This window comes from Rhinopithecus roxellana, chromosome 14, assembly GCF_007565055.1.
Source record: "Rhinopithecus roxellana isolate Shanxi Qingling chromosome 14, ASM756505v1, whole genome shotgun sequence".
Classification (NCBI taxonomy): domain Eukaryota; kingdom Metazoa; phylum Chordata; class Mammalia; order Primates; family Cercopithecidae; genus Rhinopithecus; species Rhinopithecus roxellana.
In genome coordinates this window covers 48,352,593-48,372,573 of record NC_044562.1, presented here as the reverse complement: position 1 = coordinate 48,372,573, position 19,981 = coordinate 48,352,593, and the positions used below count along the sequence as shown (strand labels likewise).

Here is a 19,981-nt window from a genome sequence, read left to right as displayed (position 1 = left end):
CTTATTATTGTGCAATAGTTTAAATTTTGACATTTTAAAGGTTTTATCAAATTACTTTCTTATTACTGTTTTATACAGATTTTATTTATATTTGCCCACCTGTTTACCAGCTTATTTTGTTCTCCACTCATTCCTTCTTGCATTTAATACTTCTTGGGATTATTGCCATTTGTCCTAAAGTACTGCATTCTTTAGAAAGGTCTTTAGTGAATGTATTTTGGGAGTAAATTCTCAGATTTTATTTGATAAAATTGTCTTTATCCTTGTATTAGAATATCATTATGTCCAATGGTATGAGTAAGTTTCAGGGGATGGTTATTTTTTTTTCTTAGCACTTTAAATATAACTGATTTTTAGGCTGAGGCACAAGAATAACTTGAACCTGGGAGGCAGAGGTTGCAGTGAGCCAAGAACGTGCCACTGCACTCCAGCCTGGGTGACAGAGCGACACTCTAGCGCCAAAAAAAAAAAAAAAAAAAAAAAAAAAAAAAAAAAAAAAAATTGTTCTGTGTAATTCTTTTACTTTTTATTCTGCGTAATTATTCCTGTGTAAGTGATTCTTCTGTCCCCCACCTCAGGCTGTTTTTAAGATGTTTTCTTTGTTTTTTCTTTAGTATTATTATTAGGAGCAGTTCTGTACAAGTTTCAGCCATTTTCTCTATCTATATTGCCTCTCTTCATTTTCGTTACTATCTTCTTCTGAGTATTAGACTACCTTCTTGTCTCATGTACTTTAACAACTGTATTTTCCATTTCTTTCCCTGCATTTCTGTTAATTTCTTCAAATATGTTCTCCAGTTCACTAATTCTCTCTTTATTTAGTTTTTCTATGTAATTTATTATTTCATAAATTAATTGCTTTGTAAAATTGATTGAACTATGGTATATTATATATATAATACAATTTCTAAATAGTTATTTTTAAATTTGGCGGGACTTATAGGCTGTTTTTCTATTCTTACCTTTTCAAATCCCTTCTTTATATATTTAAACATATAAAGTCCTCTTATTTTATATTTTATATCTGCTAATTCAAATATTTGAAATCTTTGGGTTCTAATTTTAATATATTGTTTTTGTTTCTGTTAAAAGCCATGGTTTCTTGTTTTTCTTTTTTTATATTTCTGTGGGGAGTGGGAGGTTGTTATTGTTATATGTGAGCTCAGTTTTGACAGAAATTTATTGTTGGGGATTCAATAATATTTGGATAGACTATAATTCTCTAAAAGAAATCTATGTATGCTGCTGTCAGTTATCTGTAAGAGCTGTGAACACTGATTCATCTTAAATTAAATTCTCACATGGAGTTTTAGGGACAATACAGTTTCTGTGGATTTGAAACTCAAGGTCATAGAAAACATAATCTGTGATTATGAATTCTTAGCAAATGCTTTTATCTTCTCCTCCTCCTTCTCCACCCACAGCCAAAAGCCAATACATAATTTGTCTGCTTCCTCTGTGGCATGATTTTTTTTTTTTTTTTTTTTGTAGATGACTAATTGAAGACGTAGCTCATTGGGATCCTAAACAGATTACCTCACCACTTACAGTGGTTGGACTTACGATTTTTCAACTTTAGGATTGTGTAAAAGCGATAAACATTCAATAGACGCTGTATTTTAAGTACCTATACAACCATTCTGTTTTTCACTTTCAGTATAACATTCAATAAATTATATAAGATATTCAACACTTTATTATAAAGTAGGCTTTGTGTTAGCTGATTTTGCCCAACTGTAAGCTAATGTAAGTGTTCGGACCAAATTTAAAGTAGGCTAAGCAAAGCTATTATGTTCAGCAGGTTAGGTCTACTACATGCATTTCCAACTTATTTTCAACTTATGATGAGTTTATTGTGATATCAACCCCAATGTAAGTCAAGGAGCATCTGTATATTTTTAGGAGCTCTTAGTTTTAATTCCCCATCTTTTGGGGGACCCAATGTCATGTTTTAAATGCTCTGACCAGACACTAAATTTCCACATGTGGCCACTGTCCCTAGGGCAGGTATCAGCTTCAGCATTTGTTTACCACTATAGATTTGTGTTCTCCCATTTGTTTTACCTTCAGAAAGTTCTCCTATCTCTCTGAAAGTTTAGCTATTTTTAACAGTATGGCTTTAATGCTCTATACTGAATTCTAGGCAAAATTAAAGATACTTATTTAGCATATTGTGGGAAACCACAGAAGAGATTTTTTGCATTAAAAATAGTGTTGTCTTCACATTTAATTTTCAGATATGGGCTCCGCCTCCCAGGTTCACACCATTCTCCTGCCTCAGCCTTCCCAGCAGCCGGGACTACAGGCACACGCCGCCATGCTCGGCTAATTTTTTTTGTATTTTTAGTAGAGACGGGGTTTCACCATGTTGGCCAGGATGGTCTTGATCTCCTGACCTCATGATCCACCCTCCTGGCCTCCCAAAGTGCTGAGATTGTCAGTTCCTTTCTTTCTAAAATTGATCACACACCAAAACATGTTAAGTACTGAGGATATATGTGGGAAGTCATAATCGTAGGCATGATGAGTTTTATAATATAAACATGTTTAGAGTGTTTTGAGAGCAATGGGAAGGGTATTTATTCAGGTAGGTATCAAGGAATGCTGTCAGGAGTTAACATAAGCTGAATGAGCCCTAAAAGATGAGAAGTTAAAATACAGCACAGGGTGTTCTAGACAAAAGAAACTGCAAAACCACAGTCCACAGAGGCATGAGAAGCATGATATATTGAGGGAACTGCAAAATATTCTGTCTCTGGACCATAGCTTAAGTATGAAAGACTAGTCAGAGAAGACACTGAAGAGGTAGATAAGGACATCAGATCTTACAGTACAGGTCCTTGCTAAGGACTTTGGACTTCACTGTGGAGAGTCCCTGAAAACCTGTAAACAAGGCAGTGATAACAGAGAATAAATACCTACTGGAGGATTACCATTGAGCAAATTGCTGAGGATGGATACAAACTATGTAATTTTATTTTTCTGATAAATAGGACCTCAGACTCATGCTACAGACCCGGGTATATTTTCTTCTCCTGTTTACACAAATATGTAAGTACCTAAGGAATTATATGTAATCATAAATAATTTTAATAATTATATAAGAGTGCTGCTCATAAGCAAATTATTCCATGGAATCCTCCATTTTTATAGTTCTACTTGGATTTAGTGAAACTTAGTCTTTTGCAGACTTTTAATACTAAACTTAAGTTGTAGACAAAGTGAATCATTGTCCTTTCCTTTCTCCTTTTCCTTACCTATAATCCACCTATAGTCAGGACCTCCATGCCATTTTCAAGTGTATCCACATCATAGCCTTCTTTTGGTAGCTTCTCATGATCTGGCTTTATTTGTTTCCTTTTCTCTTCTTTGAAACAGCTACCATTTCTTATGCTTTTTGAGGTTACTGGCTGTCTAAGACTGGTAAAATAGTGCATAGTATAAATGACTTAATCAGGTATTCCCCCACTCCAAAGGCTATTTTGCAGTTTAATAAAAAAAAAAAAAAATCTCTAGTAGTGGAAATTATGGCACTTATAAGAGATAGTTGTTAAGCCCAGGGACTTTTCATTCTTCAAACCTTAGTGACCACCTATTTTGTTGATGTTTATATCTGTTTTCCTCAACTCAAGAGAGAGAGGAAAACATGAATCTAAGTAATGGCAGTGAGCTTTGGATTATTTTACACCCAATGCCATCATCTTTTTAAAAAATCAACAAACCAAATGAAGTCTAGGATAAACTTTATAAACCCCAAATTCCTATGAAGATGATTGAGTAAAATAAGTGGTGTGTGATGGCAAATGGTATTGATATGTTCAGACAAGGTTTCCTGAAATAATAATTTTTATTTTAAGACTGATAAATATCAGTTTGTTTGACTTATTGAGTATTCACATGATACATAATACTGTAAAAGATGCAGAAGGAAGGAAACTGACTTGTCTAGTTCAAAGCAATAAAACTTGATGACCATGTGTAGACCAGATGTAAAATAACATTGTTTATTTTATTTATTGGATACAAACATTTTTATTTATTGGAAATATAAATACCTATCTCTTTAAAGAAAAGGTTAGAAGAGGCTCATAATATAGTTGTAATAACTGCATTTTTTATCTTCTCCTGTCCAAGAATGTAGAACTACAAAAATCACTTGAATCTTTCATAGCAAGCATTTTGGATATTCTTTCATTAAAAATCCTACTTTAGTGAAAAATAAAGAACTCTATACCTTACCTGGAGCTTCTTCACCACTGCCCCAAGAGCATACACACAGATCCAAATAAAGAGCAAAGACACATATGTCACATTCCTCTTGTTCAGGTTTAACTCCAGGTTTTATAGGAGTTTGCTGTGGAAGCCTCACATCTATTCCATTATTTCTTTTCTCACTTATTGGTTAGTTTTCTTGTTCCTGATCATTTGTTTAATGTTACAAAAGATTTATAAAATAGAGATGAAAATTCAGTACCAAGGGAATGAAAATAAAGTAAATATGACTGCAGTGGGAGTAAAGTTGCAATAATTAAGCATTGCACTTAGGTGATAAGTAACTTTGTATTACAGGGAAGGTATAAGGAGTAACACAATGAAAAAGGCATAAATCTATTACCCTGAAGACTGTGGTTAAAACTTGTAGTTTATTTATTGTGTAATAGTCTGATGGTTTTTAGTGGGGGTGTAATGGTCAAATTAGCATACACAGTGAATAACTTTGACACCAATATATAGGAAACATTGAAAGAAAGAAACTCAGAACCAGTTCCCAAAAGCTATCTGTGGCCTGCAAAGACTTCATTTGGGATGAGAGAGAAGTAGGCACAGATCCGAAAGACTTTAAGTAGGAATTTATTTATCAAATATTTATTGAGAACCTACTATGTTCAAACTATAATGCTAGACTTTGGGCAGGTACCAAAATAAAACTATGTTGCTATGATTTCAGGGTATTATTTTTCAAGGATATTACGAAGCTGGAGAGAGGGGATGAAAATAAGACAAGTTAAAACACCAAAACTCACTGCTATTACCTAGATTCACTGTTTTTCCTAAATAAGTGCTCTCTGGAATGCTGCAAGCCTTTGATTAATTTTCTAGAGCACCAGAAACTATAATTCTCATAATTGTTCTTTTGCCAGTTTACTTGTTACTTTTTTGGAGGAATGAATTTCTGAAGATACCCTGCCATTTCTGCTGATGCCATGCTTTATCTGGTTAATAGAATTGTTTTCTAATAGTCATCAATGAAGCTTTTTCAGTTTCCTGACTAATTTTACCTGCAGGCCTTTGCACTTTGTTTGGTTCTGTGTGTATGCTTTTGGAGCAGAAAGGCTGTTGGGAACTGCTATCAATGAATACATAGAACTCCTTGAGTTATGTTTCGTGCCAATGATATAACATGAAGAAAACAGAAAAGTGAATCTGAATGCATTAGGTTGCAGAATATCTAAGAGAAAAACCTGTGAAAACTTGGGTTGACCTAAGAAACCAGATCCTAGAAAAACAAATTAGGACAAATGATAACGGTGTCACTGATATCAGCTTTCATGATCCTAATTGCATACTGCCAAAAGGTACTAGTCTAAGGATAGACTGTTGTCATGAAGCCCATATTATGAACTGAACCCAGTGAAGTTTTTTTTTTTTTTTTCTGCCAAAATATAGGATATAGTTTTCAGTCTGGCTGTTTCTCAAAATTGAATTATATCCCTTGGGGGAAATGTAAATTTGATTATGTGGAGTACAGGCCTAGAAAGGAGTGCCAATTTTCTTAAGAAAGTAGAAAAAAGAAAAGAAACAGTTCAAATCAGCAAAAAATAAGAAAATAAATCAGACTTCAGATTTAGATCTTGTTTTAATAAATATTTATTTTCTATTATGTTTATGATTGAGCTTTTTTTTGTAATTCAGAAAACTGTTTTTATTTCATTAGTGTGTGATGGTAAATCTAATAACGCATGATAGAATATTGTCATACATAGAAAAGGAATGCATCTAAATTGGTATTAAATATAGCTAGAAACTTATTATTTTAACCCATAGTTACTGAATAATCGTTCACATATTTTCTTCCTACTGTGGAATATGGGGAGGGGACAGTGAAACTATGGCATTTGAACGAGCAAATAAAGGATTTGCAGAAAGTTCTGGTCAGATGCCTTGCTACTCCATCAGGCCTTTTAGCAGTCACAAGGGACTCATCTGCCCCCTTCCTGCAAATCCTATATCCATTTTCAGAGAAACACAATGTAGGCATGGCTAAGGTGTGTTAGAAGTATAAGGATCAGAGAGGTACATTGTTTATGCAGCAGCCATACTCCTGTTCCCCTGGGTAATAAAGCACATTTCTGAAACTAGAGGCCAGTCTAAGGAGGAAGTGAAATAGGGGGTTTGGAAAAAATACTGTGTTCTTCATTTTGAATTTCTATAGAAAAACTCTTAGAAACAACAAAATGATTCTATAATTAGAAATTTTGGGAAAAGTTTTATAAATTTTTGACTCTGTAATAACTAAATGATCAACCTTTCTTTACAGGCAACAAAAAATCCTGAAAAATTGCTTGCAAGAAAAAGTATGTATCATAAAATCCACTGATAAAGCAACAATTTAGTCATAGTTTCTGAGGCATCATAATAGAAAATATTTTGTTAACTAATAAGAATCATCCATTGATATTTGTTAGGCTTCCTTTTTGCCCTTTTTTTCTTCTTTGAAGTTTACTTTTGTTAATTCTTATGCTTTTCTGTGGTCCAAAATTGTTATCAAAAGATAATACTGACCCTTCAAGACGAGGTCTCATGGGTATAGAATGGTGAGATATTAACGGACCTAACCATCATAGGAAGAGAATCAAATACCACAAGCCTATTATATCATGGTAAGCCATTAATCAATAAGGCCTTTCAGATCTTGCTGGAGAACTCAGTAGTAGGTGAGTTGAGATGCTTGGATCTGTCTTTAGCAGTTTTGTGAAAAGGGACCTGGTCACCTGTGAGCTGAGACTTGGAACAGGCAAAGATAAGATGGTGTTTTTATGAGGCCTAACTCTGGATCTAGACTGAACGGTCAGGAAAAAGAAAGGATTTGAGGAACAACACATACTCTGACACACTATTTAACATGGAAACTTGCTCAGTTCACAGAATATGCAGCAAATACAAAAGCTTTGACCCAAGGGAATTTTTTTTCAGTTTAATGTTGTAATAGAAAGCAATTAAAAACTAGGATTCTATCTATCATATTTCACTACAAAGAAAAAGTTAGAAATATATCCCTCCTTTGTATATTGAGGTTGGAATCTCTTTGCCACAACTAACCTAAGAGTAATAATGTAGGTTATTATTTATCATCTGTAGTAATAAGAAAAATGATGTATATTGAATTCTTAGTTTGTAATTGGTATGTGTTGTAGTTGATTTAGAATAATTATCTTCTCTATAAACATTTAGGTATTGTTCTTAAATATTTGATTTAGAGTAAATTTATTTAAGACACGTATTTTACAACATAGACTGTCATCTCAAAATATGTGTTTAATACCACTAACCCATTGTTCATACAATAAATTAAAAATATGTTTGTGTATTTGGGGATTACAGCTGAATAAAATGGGCTTTCCTGGGGTGCTCCTCAAATGCTTTCAAGTGAGTCAGAAGAGAGTGTGCTGCATATATGTTAACTTTTCTTTGAATGTTTTTCTGAAATATGGATAATTTCAGACTAACTTAGGACAATATTTTGGGTGTGAGAAGCCTAGTAACAGGAATCATATTTACACTGAGACCTACATATCAGTCTTCTAAGCTTTTCTGCCAATTACCTGTGTTTACAAGCTGTATGTTTTAAGAGTTTTAACAATTTAAAAAGAGTACTACTTTATTATATATAAGATGAGTTTTGTAAGCACAAAATATATTTGCAGTTACTTAGTAGAAGTTTATAGAATTCTACAGATGCATTTATTTCTACCCATGGTACAGTTCAAATCTATGACAGCAACATTGGTCACTAAGGAAATGGTTATTCAAATCTCATTCTTGGTTCCAGCTCAAACAAATTAATAGTCTAACTTTCTTAACCTTGTTCAGCCCTCCCTACTCTTTGATTCATGAATCTAGTTTGGCTTTTATTTTCTATCTAAATTAATTTGTTACCTTGCTTTAGTATCTGTTCTCAGCTTTCCTATCTAGGAAAATTTGTATTTATACTTTTTTGTTGGATACAAAGCCCATCAATCCATATAAAGCATTAGATTTTATTTTTGCCTATCAAATAATTCTTAACAATTACCTTTAGTCATTCCTATATTTATAGACCACAGGCTCACCCTTTCAGCAGAGACTGGGAGAGAAAATGGTTTATGTTCCTTCCCCAAATCTCAGCTAGGCAGATGTTTCTGAAAGCATCCAAATATTTTTGTTTTGAGAAATCATCTAAATGATCTGTTTTGAGAAATGTTTTGTTACAAATATTAAATATATATTTAAAAATTAGCTGGATCATAAACATCACATATTTTCTTTCCAAAATATTTGCATGTTGTGTGCCTAGACAGCAATTTAGTGATACTTTTTCACACAAAAAAATCATTTATCCGTATAATAAATGCCAGGGGAAAAAGAAACTTCGGAAAGACTGTGAATAAAATAAATCTTCCACAAAAAAGTACTTCACGGTAGTGCAGAATAAACCAACTAGAAATTCATCTTAAATTCTGAATTTCTAAACTGATATTTCTTTACTATTTTCTTTCATAAACCATAATGGTATTCCACCAATACATTGATATAAAAATTAAATGTTACCTTCTGTCTCCAAAACGTGTTGTTAAAACGTAAGTTGTTACATGACTTTATTTTCATCTTTGCTTACCTCCTTTCCAGGTAACTTCTCAAGAACTGAATATTATAATTCAGAATATAATGACCTGGGTTGTGGCTACAGTGACCAGTATATTGTACCCAGCCATCACAAAGTATGAAGAAAGATTGCAAAATAATACATACCCAGTATCTGATGACTCCATCCTCTCTTCAGATAGTTCAAGTTTCTGTAGTACATGCAGTGAAGACTTTACATATAGAAGCTACACATCTGCAACAACTAAAACATTTCAGGCAGAACCCTGTGCATTTGTAGTTGACATGTCAGCAAGGAGACCAACCACACCTATAAAACCTCCTCATGCACATGTGGAAAAAACAGTTGTGGGGAAAACATATCACGTAAAAGGACAATCTATAACCTCTAAACTTAAATATAATAAAACCAACTTGCTGTATTCATACCCTAACCTCAGAGGTTGTAAATCAGATAGTCACCTTTTAGCATCATTTGAAACAGGCACAAAAAAATCTAAGGATGCTGCCACTGAAACAGATAGCTTAGGGAGTTCATCGCATTGTGATAAAACAGCAAAAGCTATGGATGAAATGAAGAATTTAAAAAATGTTTTTGTTAACTTTAAATGTTACTTGAAAGGGGAAACTGAAGTGATTTTAGAAAGCATTTTGCGAGAAATAATGTCTGATTTAACCCAGGCCATTCCCTCTCTCTCTTCTGTTACTGCTGAAGTTTTTGTTGAACAATGTGAATGTGTAAAAGAAGACTTGTTTTCCAATGTTGGTATTTCCTCAGTTGCTTCTGAGATTGTGGAAAATATGCTTGAGAAGTTAGAGTCTGCAGTTGAGAAAAAATGTGTTGAGATGTTTTCACAAGATTTGTCAGTCGACATTAAACCAAGTATAGCAGCCAGTGATGAACTTCTCACATCATCTAATGGAAAACCTTTGAAAAATTCAAAGCTTCATACTTTGGACCCAATGTGTGATATTGCAGACGACATGGTGCATGCCATTTTACAAAAACTAATGACTCTTGTATCTTCTAAGCAAAATGAATTTCTTCATCTTAAAGACACAACTAAGCTTTCCTGCCAGCGACATAAGACAGACCCAATATGTATGTTCCTTCAAAGAGCTGGCAAAAATAAATCGAGTCTTGAATCTGATGAAGCTAGTTTAATTGTCAATGAAGAAGTACAAAATTTAATATCAAATATTTTTTCCCAGTCCTCTTTGGTTGGTTATATAGAGGAAGCAATCAGGTGCTATACTAGGTTATATACAAACTGAACTAAAAAATGAGAGAATTATTGCATCTGAAGAAACAGTAGTACTCCTTCAGCTACTTGATGACATCCTTGTTCAGCTCCATCAGGAACCAGTAAATGAAAGTTTTCAAAAAAGCAAGCAACGGCAACCCAGAATAAGTAGTCCTTCTGACACCAAAGAAAAGTACAGACTCACTGGCACTAGACTGTCAAATAGTCCTAGGTCTGGAAGACGATTTCCACCTATAAATGTTCCAGGCATGGTTCTTTATTCTGATGATGAAAATGAGGAAATAGAAAATATTGTTAAAAATGTGCTTGATTCAACTTTCAAAGATGAAAAAGTAAAATCACAAGAAGAGATACCTAATCATTGGTTTACAAAGGGAAACACTTGTTTTGAATACAAAAGAAATATCAAACCACCTACAAAGCCTGTTTCTAGAAACAAAGTTGCATTTCATGATTGGGAATTAAAGACTGAGCCACCATCTACTAATCATGAAGATATTTTAAAGAAAAGCCTTTGTTTGAATAAAGACATTTCAACTTTCAGCCAAGATCAAAAGCATCAAATACAACAGGCTTCAGAAAACATAGTCATAAGTATTTTAAAAGAAATGCTCGAGGACATATCTTCTGTTCCTTTTGGTCACTTAGATAGCAAAACTAGCAATGAAGCTTCAGTTCTTGTTTCAGAAAAGCCTCAAGGACTGTCACAACAAGAATGGAGAGACCAGATGTTTTCTGTTTCAGAAATCAGTACAGTGGCTCAAGAAATAACAGATTCTGTGTTAAACATACTTCATAAGGCATCAAACTACATTTCCAATACCACTAAAAGTTCCATTTCATCATCAGTTCATCAGACTTCCTTACATAATTCTGACACTGAACACGTAGTCAAAGAAGCACCAAATAAATGCCCATTAAAGACATGGTTTGACAGTGAAAAGAAAATGAAATATTTATCTTTAGTTGATGTTGATCCTGAAAATCCTTCCTGGTTAAAATCTGGAAAAAGTGAACCTAAACCTGTAGATGACATTAATGATAAGATCATTTGTACAATTTTTAAAAGATTGAAGTCATTTATTTGTCCAAAATTGCATATGGGCTTCAAATCTTCATTACAATCTCAACTTAGTAAGTACACAGCTAAAATAGTAAACATTGTTTTATGTGCTATCCAGAATGAACTGGAACTTCACAAGGAAAACCTACATCTTAGGGAGATTGACCATACAAACTCCCTTACAGATAAAGGATTTTTTGCTAGTACTGATAAAAAATTAGAATCTCTTGTCACGAGTATTCATGATGACATTTTGGCAAGTCCATTATTAACCTGTATTTATGATATATTATCAAGTGAAAATGCACATCAAAGAAGCATTTCATTCTCTTCTCGTAAGCCAAAGTCTGCAACTGACAGTGTTGATGTACAAAGCATTTTGCCACAGAGGCAGGATAAAAAATCTTTTCACAAATATTTGGCTACTCCTTGTACTCCCCACAGTGTCAATGATGAAAAACATATTAAAGAGAATGCAAAATTGCAAGTGTTAGAAAGAATTGGGGAAACACTACATGAAATGTTAAGGAAGCTCCTGGGGACCCATCTTCATTCTCAGCCATCTTGTAGTCAACAAAGCAGAGATATGACCAATACGAATCAGAAAATGGTTGCTGCATTGCAGTCTAATATTCAGTTAATTTCTAAAGCCATTTTGGATTATATCCTTGCAAAATTATGTGGTGTTGACATGGATACCAGTTTTGCAAATTGTGGATTAAAAGCTGTCTCAGAGTCTTTTGACAACCCATCATTTGCTTCAATTATTGAGAAAATGGCCAAATCCACCAAAATAATCTCCAGTATAGTTTCCAGAAGGGTTCAGGAGGACGATAAAGAAGGGACTAAAAACAAGGCAAAGCCTGTTGCTCCTGTGTCTTCCAAAACACTGAGCACAAAAGAAATGCATCCAAATAAACTGAACGTTGTAGCTTCAGATATTCTTAATATGGTTTTTGCTAAACTGGAAGGGTTTGCCAATGGACATTTAGAAATTTTGGGTGCTATTCATGATGGAAATAAGAAAAGCAATATGATGGACTGGGAATGTGAAAGCACCAATATTTCCAGAGACACACATGAAGCATCATTTCTGTCTGCTTTATATATGCATGCAAAGAAGGTATCAAGTGCTATTTTGAAGGCTATTCAAACAGAATTAAATGTGACCTCATCAGATTTGAAGACAAATGAAAAAAACCCACCACCTGAGACTCAAATTCTTAAGGATGTAGTCAAGTTAATTTTAGATGCAGTATCTTCTGATATGTTTAATGAAACAGAATCTGAAGGGGGAGGCATTGAAACTTATCGATACAGGCCAACATATGGAAAACTTCCTGGAGGAGCTGAACGAAATTCATTTCTAGATGATGATACACATACAGATAAAAAAGTTATTGATGAGAGATCACCACAAAGAGAAGAAATGAGAACACAGTCTCTTAAACAATGGGCTCTAGAAAAAACCTTAAACAAAATTGAAGTAAAACTCATAGAACCACATATATCTCCAATTGCTCCCATTATAAGAAATATTTTGAATGAAATTTTTCAAAGTACTTTAATCAATCAATTAAATGTCCTTTCTGTCTCCCACTCTAATTTTAATGGCATGCCTCACAGTGTTGATGAGACAACTCCCCAAACATCTGTTCAATTTATGGATAAAATGATGGATCCTTTACTGTCTGAAGCAGATATAACCATAGTAACAGAAAATATTGTTAAGACGGTATTTCACAAACTTTATTCAGCTGCCATTACAGAAAGAAATATAAGGGAAAATAGGTATAAAACTATCACTTTTTCAGCAAATGTTTCTCTTCACGAACACACCTATGAAGGAAAGTCCTCTGTCACTGTGTTGGATGAAAATCCATGTACTTTTCAGTCTAGATTCAGTGTTGCTGACAAAGAAGCAAAGGTAAATCTAGCTGAAGATATTGTACAGGCAATATTAACAAATTTAGAAACTTTTGCTACTTCCAAAGTAAAATCTCTCTTTCGTTCGCAAGTCAACTTTACAGTTCCAGTGGCTTTACCTATTCAGCAAGATCACAGTACGTTGAGCAAAGCATTATCAGCCAAAGATTCATATTCTGATGAGCAATTTTCCTGTTTCTCAGTAGATCATACTAAGTCAGGAAAGACCAACTTGTGCCAACTGTCTTTTTCTAAATTAAATACTTATGCACTACAAGTGGCTAGAAAAAATTTGCAAGATCTCAAACATGAATTAGATAAAGGAAGGGAAAATCCTTGTTTAACTCATGACATTGGGATTTCTGAAAGTATTGCAAGTCAAATTGTTAACACATTGTTAGACATTATATCACATAAAGGCAAATGTGACAAAAACAGTGCTGACAAAGAGATCGATTTAGATCAGCAAAAAGGTATAATTGAAAAGCTGCTCAATAAGACCGAATATCAAAAAGTACTTCAACTTCAAATACAAGATACCATTGAAGGTATCCTATGTGATATTTATGAAAAAACCCTGTATCAGAATAATCTCTCATTTGCTGCACCCACTCTGAAATGTAGCATAGCTGATAAACATTCAGAAGAAAATTCTGAAATGTTCATGGAGAGTGCAAATAAGATTATTCCTAAGCTTTCAGTTCCTAAATCAGATGTCATTTTGATATCCAATGATATAGTGAATATTGTTCTTCATAATCTCAGTTCTGCTGTCACACTTGTCATAAATGCAAAGAATCCTACTTCTGCAAGATTGCCCCTGACATTCTGTGATATGTTTCCAAAAACCGACTGTCAACAGCCTCTTAAGGGGTCAAAAACTGAAAGGAAAACAGAGTGTTTTTCATATTCAAGAAATCAGAAATCAGCTTATGCTGATAATAATCAGATAACTGTAGTAGAGAAAGAAGACACCCAGGAATCTGCCACTGACTCATGTGAGGAAAATGCTAACTGCATTACTAAAACTATTCTTAATCGTTTAGAATCTTTTGCCACAGAAAGAATAGATTCATTAATTACCCTTGCTTTCCAACATAAAGAAAAGTCATTTGCTATCCCAGAACTGGAAAATTGTAAACAAAATGACCGCATCCTTTATGATTCAAGCCAAATGGAATCAGATATAAATGTCCTGAAAATATCAGCAACTGAAACCGTTCTCAGCCAAGAGCTTACAGATTTCACTTTTGTCAGTCACAGAAAAAAACTTGGATCCACAATTCACCTATCACAAGCTAGCCTTAAGACATATGCTGACATCATTGCCAGTGCCATTTTGAAGCTTATTAAAAATGACTTAGATGTAGAAATCCAAAAGATATATCCATATCAAAACAATATTTTGTTCCAAGAAAACATCATTGTGAGTGAAATTGTTGAGAGTATGTTAAAGATGTTAGATGATAAAAGATCTGTAAAGGAAATTGGTTTTAATTCAAAAGAGAGTTCTAACTTTTCACAATTAACTTTATCAAATGAAATACTGTTGGGGTACAAAGAGAAGGAAAGAAGTACCAATCAATCTCTATTTACAGAGTATCCATTAGAACAAAACGAAATGATATTGGAAAACAAAAGGCAGATAATTGTTTTGGAAGAAATATTTATGCGAAATGGAGAACCAAAAAACAAAGAAAAAGGTGAACTGCTCAGTGCAGTGGAAGAACTTTTGAATAAGTTGTATCAAAGAGTAATGGAAGTCATAGGCCATTTGCCTCCCCTTAATGAAACTTCCAACTTTATATCTAATTCTAAAATTAAAACATCAGACACAACACAGAAAAACAGTTTTCTATCACATATTAACAGTGTAGCAAATGACATAGTTGAAAGTGTTTTGGGGAAAATGTACTTGGTAGTTGTGACATCATTATATGAAAATAATAAAAGTAGGAGAGAAGTTGAAATGTCTGACCACAATGATTCCTTACCAATGAAACCATTAAGGTTTAAAGAAACTAAACAAGCAGGAAAAATAAGTAATTCCTCTAGATATGTGATACCACAGGCTTATTCTTATGTAGACAGTCAAAATATCTCTGTGATGGAAAACACCTGTTTGCCATATTTACCATTGCAAGTGAAGAAAGACTTAATTCAAATGGTCCTCAATAAGATCACAAATTTTGTCTCACTTCATCTAGAAAAGAGTTTGTCCCCTGAGTATTGTGCTGATAAGTTGCAACTTTTAAGGACACACACTTTAAAGGTGAGCCCTAAGGACAGCCCTAAGCCATATTTTAAAGCAAATTTAAAAGAAAGGTCAAAAATGACTACTTTGCCTAAATTTACAAAAAAACCACACTTAGGACTGAGTGCTGCTAAGGCCAAAAGCAAAACCAAGTTAGGTCCTGGAGAGAAGACCCCAAAAGACAGCCGATCCAAGACTGCCATTGGGTTGTCACACATCATGTCAGCTGGAGATGCCAAAAATTTACTGAACACAAAATTGCCCACTTCAGAACTAAAAATATATGCCAAGGATATAATAATTAATATACTGGAAACAATTGTGAAGGAATTTGGAAAGGTAAAGCAAACCAAAGCTTTACCATCTGATAAAATCATAGCTGCAGGTAAAATAGTTGATAGAGTTTTGCAAGAATTATATGTTACAAATAACTGCAATTTGTCTTACCCGATCAAATCCTCACATGTCAAACTTTCACAGGGGAATATAGGCACAGGATCCCTTCCTAAACAACAAGCATGTTTTTACTTGGAGAATGTTTCTTCACAGCTAGAGCACATTTTTCCTAGAGAAGGTATATTTAAAAAAATGTTTGACAAGTGGCAAACAGAATCAAATGACAAGGAAAATGAAAAATGTAAGCTACTGATGATAACTGAAAATGTTTTGACTGAAATTTCAATAAAAGCAAAAGAATTAGAATATTCTCTTTCACTTTTAAATTTTCCACCTCTTGAGAATTGTGAAAGCAGGTTTTATAATCATTTTAAAGGAGCTTCTACTAGAGCTGAGGATACCAAAGCACAAATTAATAAGTTTGGAAGGGAAATTGTTGAAATGCTATTTGAAAAATTACAGCTATGCTTTCTGTCCCAAATTCCCACTCCAGATAGTGAAGAAACTCTATCAAACAGTAAAGAACACATTACTGCTAAAAGTAAGTATGGTTTTCCAAACAAGCACAGCCTCAGCAGTTTACCAATCTATAACACAAAAACAAAAGACCAAATTTCTATGGGCTCTAGCAACCAAATTGTTCAAGAGATTGTAGAAACGTTTTTAAACATGTTAGAGTCATTTGTGGACTTGCAGTTTAAACATATCTCCAAATATGAGTTTTCTGAAATTGTGAAAATGCCTATAGAAAACCTTTCTTCTGTCCAAGAGAAACTGTTAAACAAAAAAATGTTGCCAAAATTACAACCACTGAAAATGTTTTCTGATGAATCCGAGTCAAATACTATTAATTTCAAGGAAAACATAAAGAACATCCTTCTACGAGTTCATTCATTCCATTCACAATTACCTACATATGCTGTTAATATCATTAGTGACATGCTTGCTGTAATTAAGAACAAGCTAGACAAGGAAATAAGCCAAATGGAACCATCTTCAATTAGCATATTGAAAGAGAACATTGTAGCAAGTGAGATCATTGGCACACTAATGGACCAGTGTACTTATTTCAATGAGTCTTTGATACAAAAGCTTTCAAAGGAAAGTTTGCTACAAGGAGCTGAAAATGCCTACACTGTTAATCAGGTTGAATTAGCAACTAATATGAAAACGTTCACATCAAAGTTTAAGGAAGGTAGTTTGGGGATTAATCCTTCACAATTGAGTAAAACTGGGTTTGCGTTTTGTTCAGATGAAGATATGAAAGAAAAGTACAGGATTTCATCAGATTTTCCCACCACTGTCAGATCCTTTGTAGAAGACACAGTTAAAAACTCAGAGCCAATGAAAAGGCCTGATTCAGAAACTATGCCATCGTGTTCTAGAAACAAAGTACAAGACCACAGACCAAGGGAATCTAATTTTGGTAGTTTTGATGAGACCAAGAAAGGAAATAGCTACCTCCCTGAAGGCAGTATCTTACAAAAGCTGCTTAGGAAAGCAAGTGACTCCACAGAAGCAGCATTAAAGCAAGTCTTATCATTCATAGAAATGGGAAAAGGTGAAAATCTAAGAGTGTTTCATTATGAGAATCTAAAACCAGTTGTTGAACCAAACCAAATTCAGACAACCATTTCTCCACTCAAAATATGTTTAGCTGCAGAAAATATTGTCAATACTGTGCTATCCAGCTGTGGCTTTCCAAGTCAACCACACGCTGATGAGAACAGGGAAGTAATGAAGCCATTTTTCATATCAAAACAAAGCTCTTTATCTGAAGTATCTGGAGGACAAAAGGATAAGGAAAAAAGTTTGCTTAGAATGCAGGATAAAAAAACCAACTATACACCTGAGAAAGAAAACAAAAACCTTGAAGCCATCAGGGAAGATTCTTCTTTATTGCAAGAATTGAAAAAAAAGGAGTACCCAAAGATAGAGACTCTGAAGGAAGTTGAGTCCTTTACTTTTGCTGATCATGAAATGGGTTCCAGTGAAGTTCATTTGATAGCAAGACATGTCACCACATCTGTGGTCACATATTTGAAGAACTTTGAAACTACAGGTAAGCAAGAAAGAACATACACTAAAAATTTGCATGATTTAGGAAGAAAACTAGTAAAAAAACATGTTTAAAAGATCTCCTGTCTAAAAAGCTGTATTCACTATTTTTCTGAAAATAGCCTGTGAGGTAGATGACTACTGAGTTGCATTTTAATTTTATTTTAAATTTATTATTTCATTTAGAAATAGTGTCTCTGTCACTGAGGCTAGAGTACAGTGGCATGATCATTGCTTCCTGCAGCCTTGAACTGCTGGACTGAAGAGATCCTCCCATCTCAGCCTTCCCCCAAAATAGCTGGGACAACAGACATGCCACTGCACTCTAAATTTTAAAAATCTTTTTGTAGAGACAGGATTTTGCTATGTTGCACAGGCTGGTCTCAAACTCCTGGCCTCATGTGATCCTTCTTTCTTGGCCCCTCAAAGTGTTGGGATTACCAGCATGAACCACTGTGCTCAACCTCAATTGCTTTCTAATTCATCATAATACAAAAATAAATAAATGTTTGCAGGATTTGAATTTGAAGAGTGTGTTGCTCAGTTTTCTCTATCTATAAATGAGAGAAAATGAGACCATTTTAAAGCAGGAGATTTTCATTGAGCATGAGGCAAAAATGTGAAAGGGTTTTTAAAATTCTTATGCATAACTTCTTTATAATCATATGGGATATGCAGTTAACTGATTAAAAGTCATTTAATTTTTGTATTCTTGAAGGCTTTGTTACTATTATTCAAAGTTTAAAAGAACAGTAGAATTAAATATCTTGTTTTATTTGCATTCCAGTATTCTGACTTAAATTCCTTTTAGGTATAATACTCCAACTGCATCATTACAGGGATTATATTTGCATTACCTTTCTAAGTATGTTCATGTTTATATATTAGGTTAAGCAACATGTAATAGTCATTTTGTATATCAAAAACTGTTGATTATTGACAATTAATAAAATTCAGTTTAATATTACTATAATACCCCAGAACTAGGACAGTAGTTTCAGTTACCAATAATTACTTGCTACATCACAAGACCAGATACATCACTCACACGTCATTCTAATTGGAGATATTAGCAGTCCTACCCACCCGCACAAGGAGGTTATTTTCCATCCTTAAAACCAGTATTCTCCCAAGGTGGACGGTAATGTAGCTACAACTACACACTCTTAAATAGACTTACTCCAGGCATGACTTAATTGATTTTAGAAAAATAAACCAAAGCAAAACAAGCAAGAGAAGATCCATGATTTCATCACATTGATACTTGGCTCTATCAATTCTATTCCTGTTCTCAGACATCTCCAATGTCTTCCAGTGACTTTGCTCATGTTCCTTCTTCCACTAGGAATACCCTTTCCTCATTCCCTTTATCTTGACGTGGCCAAAACCTATGTAGTAGTCAAAGCTCAGCCTAAAGTCTTCTATCTGCATAGAGTCTTGCCTGATAACACATGAAGATATGTAATATGTAATTAGGTTCTGAGGAAAAAAACTGTGTTACTCTTAGCTGCCACACCCAGAAGTTGGCCATTGCAAGTAGGTAATGATTTGTAACAAATACAATTTTGGACAAAACAAATATAGAAGGTTGGCTGGGCCAACCTTCCTTCTTTGTGACAAACTATAATCTAGGGATTAAAGTACTACTGCTATTGCAATCTATTACTAGCTTTTCTGGAGTTGCCGCACTTTTATTTTAGTCAACTTGATATTGCAACACAACTCCTTAATGTCCTAAAAGTAAAACATAGCATAACATTAAATGTTTTGTCTAAAGATATTTTAAAATAATTATATGGCACCTCTAGATATCACTGGAGACATGGTAGGATGCATCGCTAAACCTGGAAATTATTTTTCTGCCCCAAGCTTTCCAACTTCTTAGAGTTCATAACCATCCAACCAAGGCAGACATCAGCATTTGACTTAGAGGATTGAATTTTGGGGTGCTATTTTCTCAACTTACTGGCTAAAATTAAGATTCTACAGGTGAGAAATAAATGTTTGAGGAAAATCTAATTTCTTTTTTTTTTTTTTTTAGTCTAGATTTTTCTTTAGTGAGTTGCTCAAAGGGTGAAATATATATGTAAATAATAATTACAAATACATCAAATTTTCTATCTTTTCTTTAATCCATGCTAAAATTACGATGTTTTC

The 19,981-nt window shown here is 33.9% G+C and overlaps 1 protein-coding gene across 1 annotated transcript in view; it reads left to right on the top strand.

Annotated features, from left to right (window-relative positions):
- Positions 1–19,981, top strand: part of FSIP2 (fibrous sheath interacting protein 2) — a 93,038-nt gene that overhangs the window by 39,609 nt on the left and 33,448 nt on the right. Inside the window, 5 exon segments of the mRNA XM_030916672.1 lie at positions 2,994–3,051; positions 6,539–6,575; positions 8,887–10,107; positions 10,109–15,317; positions 15,381–17,828. Coding sequence (XP_030772532.1) covers positions 2,994–3,051; positions 6,539–6,575; positions 8,887–10,107; positions 10,109–15,317; positions 15,381–17,828 — 8,973 coding nt within the window.